Below are 8,259 nucleotides of genomic sequence, written 5' to 3' on the forward strand. Positions count from 1 at the left end.
TTTTGTTAAGAAAGAGTTTCCTGATGTGGAATATCATATAGCTACAACAACTTTAAGCACCTCAGACTTGGCTGGACATCTTTTAGGAATATGTTTAATAAAAGAGATGACAGACAGACAGCTGTTAGTCATATTGACATCATTTTTTTTACATGGTTTAATAAGTGTGTCATCGATACCGTGATATAACAGGTGTGGGTGATGCTTTCAATATAAGTGTGAGGGAGGAGCTGGCCTGTCTGTATACAGATATATTAAAGCATAAGATGACATCAGACTCTCAGAGGGTCACATTTGCTTTCATCGCTGGAATCACAGGACAGTCAGTCACAATGAAGAGTCTGATTTCACTTTATCTTCTGTCATTCCTTCTGCATTTATCCAGCAGTGCAGGTGAGTCCAATGATGATGCAAATGTGTTTGCATTCATTTAATTCATTCTGAATGCACTCTAAATTCATTAGATTTATTGCAGTTTCTGTACAAATGCAGAAAATGTCAACTTCTTTGTTGCTTTGTATGCCACATTTTAATTGTTCATGGCACTACAAAAAATGACAAATATATCTATATTTGATGGAGTAATTAATAACAATACATTTAATAGCTAAAGTGCATTTAAAGGTCAGCAGTCAAAGCCATTGATCAGTTTTATCATTGTAATTTAAAGAAAATTCACGCTCTTCAAATTAATGTATAATAATAATAAACAAATCAAATCCCTCTGAATTCTGAGTCTGTGATTGTTTTAGGCATTTCATTGCAAACATTTTCAGCTCTGATTGATCTAGTGGGAAATATCTGATAACAACACACACAGACACATGTCTGGTTTATTATCTCCGTGGGGACAGTCCATAGGTGTAATGTTCTTTATACTGTACAAACTGTATATTCTATCCCCTATCCCCTAACCCAACCCCTAAACCTAAAGATCATAGAAAACTTTTTGCATTTTTAGATTTTTAAAAAATATTGTTCTGTACAATTTATAAGCTTTTTTTCCCCTGGGGACCTCAATTTTGGACCCCACAGTGACACGAGTCCCCATGTGTTGGTGTGCATTCAGGTTTAGGTCCCCACCGGGATATACAAACATGAACACACACACATGTTGGGTTTCCATTGGGGTTCCAATGTCGACATTCCGTAGACGCAATGGTTTTTATACTGTACAAACTGTACAGTATATCATATTCCCTACCCCTAACCCACCCCCGAAACCTAACAATCACACACAACTGTCTGCTCTTTTAGATTTTCAAAAAAGTTAATTCTGTATGATTTATAAGCTTGTTTCCTCATGGGGACAAAAAAATGTCCCCTCAAGGACAAGGGTTTTGGATATTGCCACACACAAAACAAAGTTAATTAAATGCCGTTCTTAAACTTAATTGTATCTTGTTTAATCAACTTATGTGGTTCATTCGAAGTGAACTATACGTGAATGATTTGTGTTGCATAACTGCGGAAACTGGGCTGAGGATTTCCAGTTCCCAGCTACTGAAAAATAATGAGTAAATGTAGAAATCAAGTGTTCTTTTATGCCTTTTTCATCAAGATGAGAACAGAGGGAAACAAGTCTGTTGTGTTTCTGCATGACAACATTAAGCTTTTTTAATTAAGCCTTATCAAATTACAGTAGGTAATACCAACATAAGAAAGTTTTGTTTGTTGAGAAAGTGAAACCCTACCCAGGTGAACTGATTTAATTGGAATGAAAACAATCAGAGAGTGTGTGTGGGGGGGTGAAATAGTTTTTTAGTTACATTTTGTTTAATGAAAGCAGAAATGTTGGCGTAGCGTCTGCATATGCAGAGGTGTGCAGGTGTATCCGCATCCACACATCCATTAAAAATAAAGGTGCAGAAAAGGTTCTTCACAGTGATGCCATAGAAGAACAACGTTTGGTTCCACAATGAATCATTCTGTCAACGGTTCTTTGAAGAACCATCTCTTTCTTCCTTTATTATAATCTGAAGAACCTTTTTTCACCACAAAGATCCTTTTGTGAGACAGAAAGGTTCTTCAGATGTTAAAGGTTCTTTATGGAACCAAAAGGTTCTTCTATGTCATCGAAGAACCTTTTGAAGCACCTTTTTTTAAAGAGTGCACAGAGCTATGACATCATGACTGCTCCGAGCGTGCAGTTTACCAAGCAGGCTCGTCCACTTATCTCTGTCAGCGTTGAGTCTTGACTCACAAATTAAAACGTAAAGATATTTATTAACTACTAGTGTGCAGTGTTGCTTCCTATGTAGGCTATTTCGTGTTTTTGCACCCCATGTCTGCCATAGATATTTTCCACCTTATTTTAGTTACATGCGGCGCCGTGGCCCAATTTAAAGAAGAAGCATTGTGTGTAAGAGGTTGGTAACATGAAAAGAATATTAAGGATGGACAGCAAAACTAAATGGACACTTTTACAACTAAACAGGCAATGACTCTCAAAACACCAGACTTGGGTCGCAGGCCAGGTCTTGTTAAATGTAGCGTTTCTGTGTTGTTTTTCTCAACCTAATGAAAAAGGACGTGAATGGAGTGCCTCAGAGACGACATATTTTTGAAACCCGAAAAAATAACCGAACCGAAAGCCTATGCATTTTTCCCATAGACTTTTGAGGATCGCAGAAATTAAGACATGTGATTAACATAGGGTCATGATGTTTACACGTTTTGTCTATCAAGATCATGTTTACAGATAAACACAACATTTGCTATTTTTAAAGCCTAAATACAATCGTCAGAAGTAAAAAGCTAACACGATGCTATAAACAGACTACACTAAGGTCGCTCGATATCAACGTGACCACCACCAAACCTCTGACAACGTTCTCAAACTTTATTAAAAACGTGTTCCCTTGTAAGTTATTACTCCGTGAATGAATCCCCAACAATGATTTGTGCCCATGTTGCATTATTTGTGAGATTTATATGCGCGATGACGTCTAACGTCCCCACCAAAGGCGGTAGTTGCTTTTAGCAACTTGTTAGCAACCGCCGTTTTAAAGACACAATAAAGGCTTTAAAAAATCACGAGCGGGTTATAACTGGTGTGTTTTATGTCATAGATTAAAACTTAAATATTTAGAGGTTTTGTTAACCACAGACCTTATTTCAGGCGATTTACCAAAAACCCATTCAAAAAACCCACAGACTTTGGGGCGATGGAACCGGAAGTCTTTAAATGCTAACTCGTTTCCGGGGTTTGCATACAAAAACACGTCATCTCTGAGGCACTCTATGTGGAAAGTTGCAGGTCATTGCAAGTAAAATATTTATAGTTTTTTTTTGGTGGATATTGTGGGAGCAGGAATGGATGGGCCTAAATGAATTCAAAAGCATTTAAATTGTGAGCTAACGGCGACTCTTCTGTGTTTCTGTTAAGATTGGTGCTACCAGACAAAAGGGAGCTGTAAAGGTAAGATTTCGACATCTCAACACTTGCTGTAGCACATCAAACAAACAAACAAACAATTTCCATCTAACTATTTAAATCTGACATCTCCATGTTGCCTTAAGGTCCAGAGAACTGGAAGGATATAAACGCAGAATGTGGAAGTAACAGACAATCGCCCATCAATATAGTGACAAAGTTAACCCAACTGGACAAGAGTCTGACGCCTTTCAATGTTACTGGCTACAAGACCGTATTCGACAGCACCGTCAAGAAAAACAATTACACTAGTAAGACCACAGACTGAAGACAGGCAGATGCTAAAGAACAACTTTGCAAATACTGACATGTCGTCTTTTCCATCCCAGTTGAGGTCGCTATAAACACCACAGCTACAATATCCGGCGGAAACCTGGAAGACACGTATAAGGCCGTTCAGTTTCACCTCCACTGGGGCGCAAATGGAGTTATGGGCTCTGAACACACCATCGATGGAGAACAGTATCCTATGGAGGTACGACCAACCCAATAACAGAAACATGAATTAGATGACAAATCTGTAATCTAAATCTATTTTTTTACCAAATGCACAATATCAAATGCATCAAACAGATTCTTTAGATTGTAATGAATAAATGTCATTATTTGTGTAGGTCTATAATTTGAATATATGAACTCTCTCTTCAGCTTCACATTGTACATATAAAACAAAAATACAATAGTCTACAAGAGGCTTTCGGAGATCCATTTGGTCTTGCAGCGTTTGGATTCTTCTTCGAGGTTTGATATTAGCGCTCTATTCGAGAAGAAACATGAAATTCATAAACCCGCACGATTAATGCGTCATTTCTTTCTGACAGGAGTCAAACAGCACCAACAAAAATTTCGACAATCTCATAGATGTCCTGGGGAGCATACAGAACAAGAGTCAGTCTATAACATTATGATTATTGTTATTACAAATGACAGCTTTCACATTCATGCAACGTTAACACCATTCTATTCAAATGCTATGTGTAATAGTAATTCCTCATAGCGTTGCTGTCCATCTGAAACCTTGAAATGTCCAAATTTGCCGTTTTTATAATGGTTAGATTTTTGCAAAACCACAAAAAATGGTCTTGAAGGTTTTGGATGGACACCAAGGATAGGCTTTGTAAATCTACATGTATCATATGTAACTAATGTTTTGAACAATTTCTTTCCTAGCTCACTTGTGAAGATAGATCTGTTTTTTATTTATTTAGACGATTTATTCGATTTTTCCATGTCCGTCTTTTTGCAGGTGGAAGTGTGTCCATTCGTAACATCTCAGCCAGCCAGCTCGTTCTGCCGGAGGGGAACCTGGCCAGCTATTACCGTTACAACGGCTCTCTGACCATACCCAACTGCAGTGAATCTGTGATCTGGACTGTCTTTGAAAAGCCCATTCCTCTTAGCAAACAACAGGTACGGCTAAATCCAAATCCGTCCATGAGGACACTACTGAACAAGCTTTGAATTTTAGATCATATACCGAACAGCATTAATTCTTTTAATCATACGCTAACTTACCAGTTAGTTCAACAGGGACCGCCTATTTTCCCCTTCATTTCAAAATTAAGAGACCATTCCAAATGTTTTATTCAAATCTGCAATTCTAGATGTATTGTGTTCACTCCAGTCCAGTGTTTGTTGTATTTCAATAAAATGACATCAAGTCATCCAAAACAATGTGAAAGATTGACAAGACACATGAAAACTGTGATAAAATCAAGGTTATCACATTTTTTCCTTTCCCTAAATACAGGTAGAAATATGACTTGTATTGCTTAAAAGTGAAAATGAACTTCAAAGCATCTTTTCTGTTATTTTCATTTTCTGCAAATTTATCCAAATAGAAACAATATTTTTATTTGAAATTTGGGAGAACTATTGTTAGTAGTTTAGCGAATGAAACAAGAACGATTATTTTACTTAAACAAACCTATAAATAGTAAATTCAGAAAAACTGAGAATAATTTTGAAATGGTCTCTTAATGTTTTCCACAGCTGTATTTGTTTTGTGTACATTACACCTGACTGTTGTGCTGCTTTATAATAACTGCTCATTCACACATTCTTTGTAATTCCTTTGTTTCAGCTTCTGTTTTTTTCTTCTCTGAAACTCGATGACGGGACACCAATGGTTGCGACATTCCGACCCGTACAGCCTCGTAGAGGACGTGCAGTTTATCGGTCGAGCGGTCCGGCGGTCCTGGCCAGCGCGGTGCTTCTCTTCGTCTCCATCACTACAACATTCAGTCTGTCCCATCTATACTAAAGCATCCCAACCCAGACTGAACACAATGAGTTCTCAACCAAACAACAGACCAACATGAGATCAAATAAAATATATTTTTACATTTATGCTACATAAGTGTTATTCTACATTTTGGCTGATCTTTCTAATACTATGTGGAAAATATCAATAAGTTATAAGCGACTCTAAACTTTCAAATGGTAGTGAACATAATTAACCTATAAATGAAAACATTTACGCACCATCATGCCTTTTCGAAAGAAGGGACATCTTACAGTATTTTTCCATATGATGTTGATGTTAAACACAGCTGATTTCTTTGTACACTTCTTATACTCACAAAACAATTTTTCAACAACAAACAATGTTGCAGGTCCTTTGTGAGGATACATGATTTGTGTTTTTGAAGGTCTCATGTGCATTAAACAATAATCGCACTGTAGCAGAATAAGAATATGTGATTGTAAGATGTACTTTATTTAATCAAGTTAACACTACACCATTTTCTCAACAATTTACTTAATTTGTTTAATCAACTAACATTAGTGTTAAAGTAACATTAGCGAAACTGGGCATTTCCCAGCATGCCTCCCAGCAATTCCCATGGCAATTCCCATCGAATTGCTTGTTCCAAATTTGGTTCTTTGTGAAAATAAAAAATACATTGAACCTGGAATAGGTTGAAGGTTTTTTTTTTTACTGAATTGACCCTTCGCGTGGAGTTTGATTGACAGGCGACCGGACCAATATCTTTATGATCTTTATTATCTTTATGGTCATAATCACAGTTTCACCCGTTGCCTAAACGTGTCAGAAACCAATGGCGCAATCCAGACGTTATGTCGTTACAGCAAGCACAGTACGTTAGGATAGAGCTTCGATCTTTATTTTGTTTACTGTATTCCGAGTCACTTTCATAACCTGAATACAGTATATACTTCAAATGCATATTGCAGACTTTCTCATTGCTTTTGGCTGAAAGAACACGTCATGTTTTTTCCAGAAATTATTATTTCATGATAAATATTCTTTAGTACAGTGGAAGCGCTCTATAGTTGATGTCGGACATAGCAAAAGGGGGCGGGCTTTGCAAAGGGTCAATTAAGCAACACAATCTCATGGGCAATTCGTAACTATTTTACGAGAGTCTTATGAATTCATACATTACAGTGCGATTTGCTTTCGTGCCAGTGATGTTAGATTTAGAAGTGGAGCTTCTGTATTGCTTTTTCTAATCATATGGTTTTGTACGATTCAGGAATTCATACAAATTAGCCACCTCGTAAAGTCGTTACGAATTCCTGTGAGATCAGGTTGGAATTAAGACGCACATCAACACTCTTTGTACGAACATCAGTTGGATGTTCTACTGTAGTATCACAGGTTTGGCAGGCTAAAACTTGCAGACTCTATGGCTCTATTCGTTGCTGCCTATGAAGCCTAGCGTTTAAAAAATTGTCTAAATGCACACATTTTCAGCGTCAAGAGAAGAAATACTCGGGTACATCGCCTTCAACAGAAAAAGAAAAAAAATCAAAGCTTAAATTCATCAAAACTGAGACTGAGCCATATTCTATGAAACGCATAACTAGTTGTGCAAGTAGTCAAGTTGCTTTTTTGTTGCTGTTGTTGTTTTTGTCACCTGCCAAAGCTTCTTTGTCCTAAAATCTTCTATTCATGAGTTCAAACTCCAGAGCTTGTCTGACAGGCAATGCAAAAAGATAAAAGTAGTAATGTGACAGCACCTACTCCCAGTACATCACATACTTGCGTGTGTTCTATTACGGCTGACAGAACAATTCAAAAGTACTGTAACACTAGAGATTACTGAGATAGCTTAAAGAAATGGGAGCCTATATTCCCAACAGACCAATATAACCTGTTTAATGGCATTTGCATATGTAAAAGTCCACACACCCCTGTTAAATTGGCAGGTTTTTGTAATGTAAATAAAATGAAACTAAAATGAATCATGTCGAAACCCGTTCCACCTCAATGAAGTGCGATATACCCTATATTAAAATGGAAAACAATAAGAATTATTTAGAGATAAAGTGTTTGCGTAAGCATGCACACCCTTTATAATTTGGAATGTGTCAGTATGCTCAGAATCAACCAATCACATTCAAAGTCGTGTTAAACTAACGTCAACTGTGTTTAACTTGTGTTATCAATATAAGTGACTGATTAACCGCAAATAAAGTAAAGCTGTTCCTACACTGAAAAAAATGATACTAAACTTAATTAAATTACAGACAGTGGCTCCACATAACCCAATTGGTTTTGATTAACATTAAAGGATTGTTTTCAATCTATGCCAAATTATTTTGTTGCGAATCTCTCAGACCAAACACAACGGTGGCCACCACAGTACAAAAAGAGGAGCTAGGACTTGCGTTAATATTATAAAGACTTTCCAGTGTTAGGACCCGCAGTACTACTTGGCTTTTAGCAGAGATACTCACAGATATCTATGGAGATACTTTCCAGCAGAGAGACGTTGGAGAGAAAGATCGTCTAAAAATCAGAGGAGATTGCTTTGATTCGGATCAGTATGTGAGTAACATTGCTTTTTCTGTTT

General features: G+C 37.0%; 1 protein-coding gene across 1 annotated transcript; it reads left to right on the forward strand.

The window, feature by feature from the left end:
* Window positions 1–231: 231 nt before the first annotated feature.
* LOC130550380 (carbonic anhydrase 4-like) lies at window positions 232–6,370 on the forward strand. The gene is made up of 8 exons (XM_057327834.1): window positions 232–393; window positions 3,389–3,421; window positions 3,523–3,687; window positions 3,766–3,911; window positions 4,085–4,177; window positions 4,258–4,324; window positions 4,683–4,846; window positions 5,520–6,370. The coding sequence occupies exons 1-8, from the start codon at window positions 267–269 to the stop codon at window positions 5,697–5,699; spliced, it is 975 nt and encodes a 324-aa protein (XP_057183817.1). The 5' UTR covers window positions 232–266; the 3' UTR covers window positions 5,700–6,370.
* Window positions 6,371–8,259: the final 1,889 nt, after the last annotated feature.

This window comes from Triplophysa rosa, linkage group LG2, assembly GCF_024868665.1.
Source record: "Triplophysa rosa linkage group LG2, Trosa_1v2, whole genome shotgun sequence".
NCBI lineage: Eukaryota > Metazoa > Chordata > Actinopteri > Cypriniformes > Nemacheilidae > Triplophysa > Triplophysa rosa.

Coding starts and splice junctions, on each gene's coding strand:
- LOC130550380 (XM_057327834.1), top strand. CDS start 267: ATGACATCAGACTCTCAGAGGGTCACATTTGCTTTCATCGCTGGAATC. Junction 3,688..3,765: donor CAAGAAAAACAATTACACTA/GTAAGACCACAG, acceptor TTTCCATCCCAG/TTGAGGTCGCTATAAACACC. Junction 3,912..4,084: donor GAGAACAGTATCCTATGGAG/GTACGACCAACC, acceptor CTCTCTCTTCAG/CTTCACATTGTACATATAAA.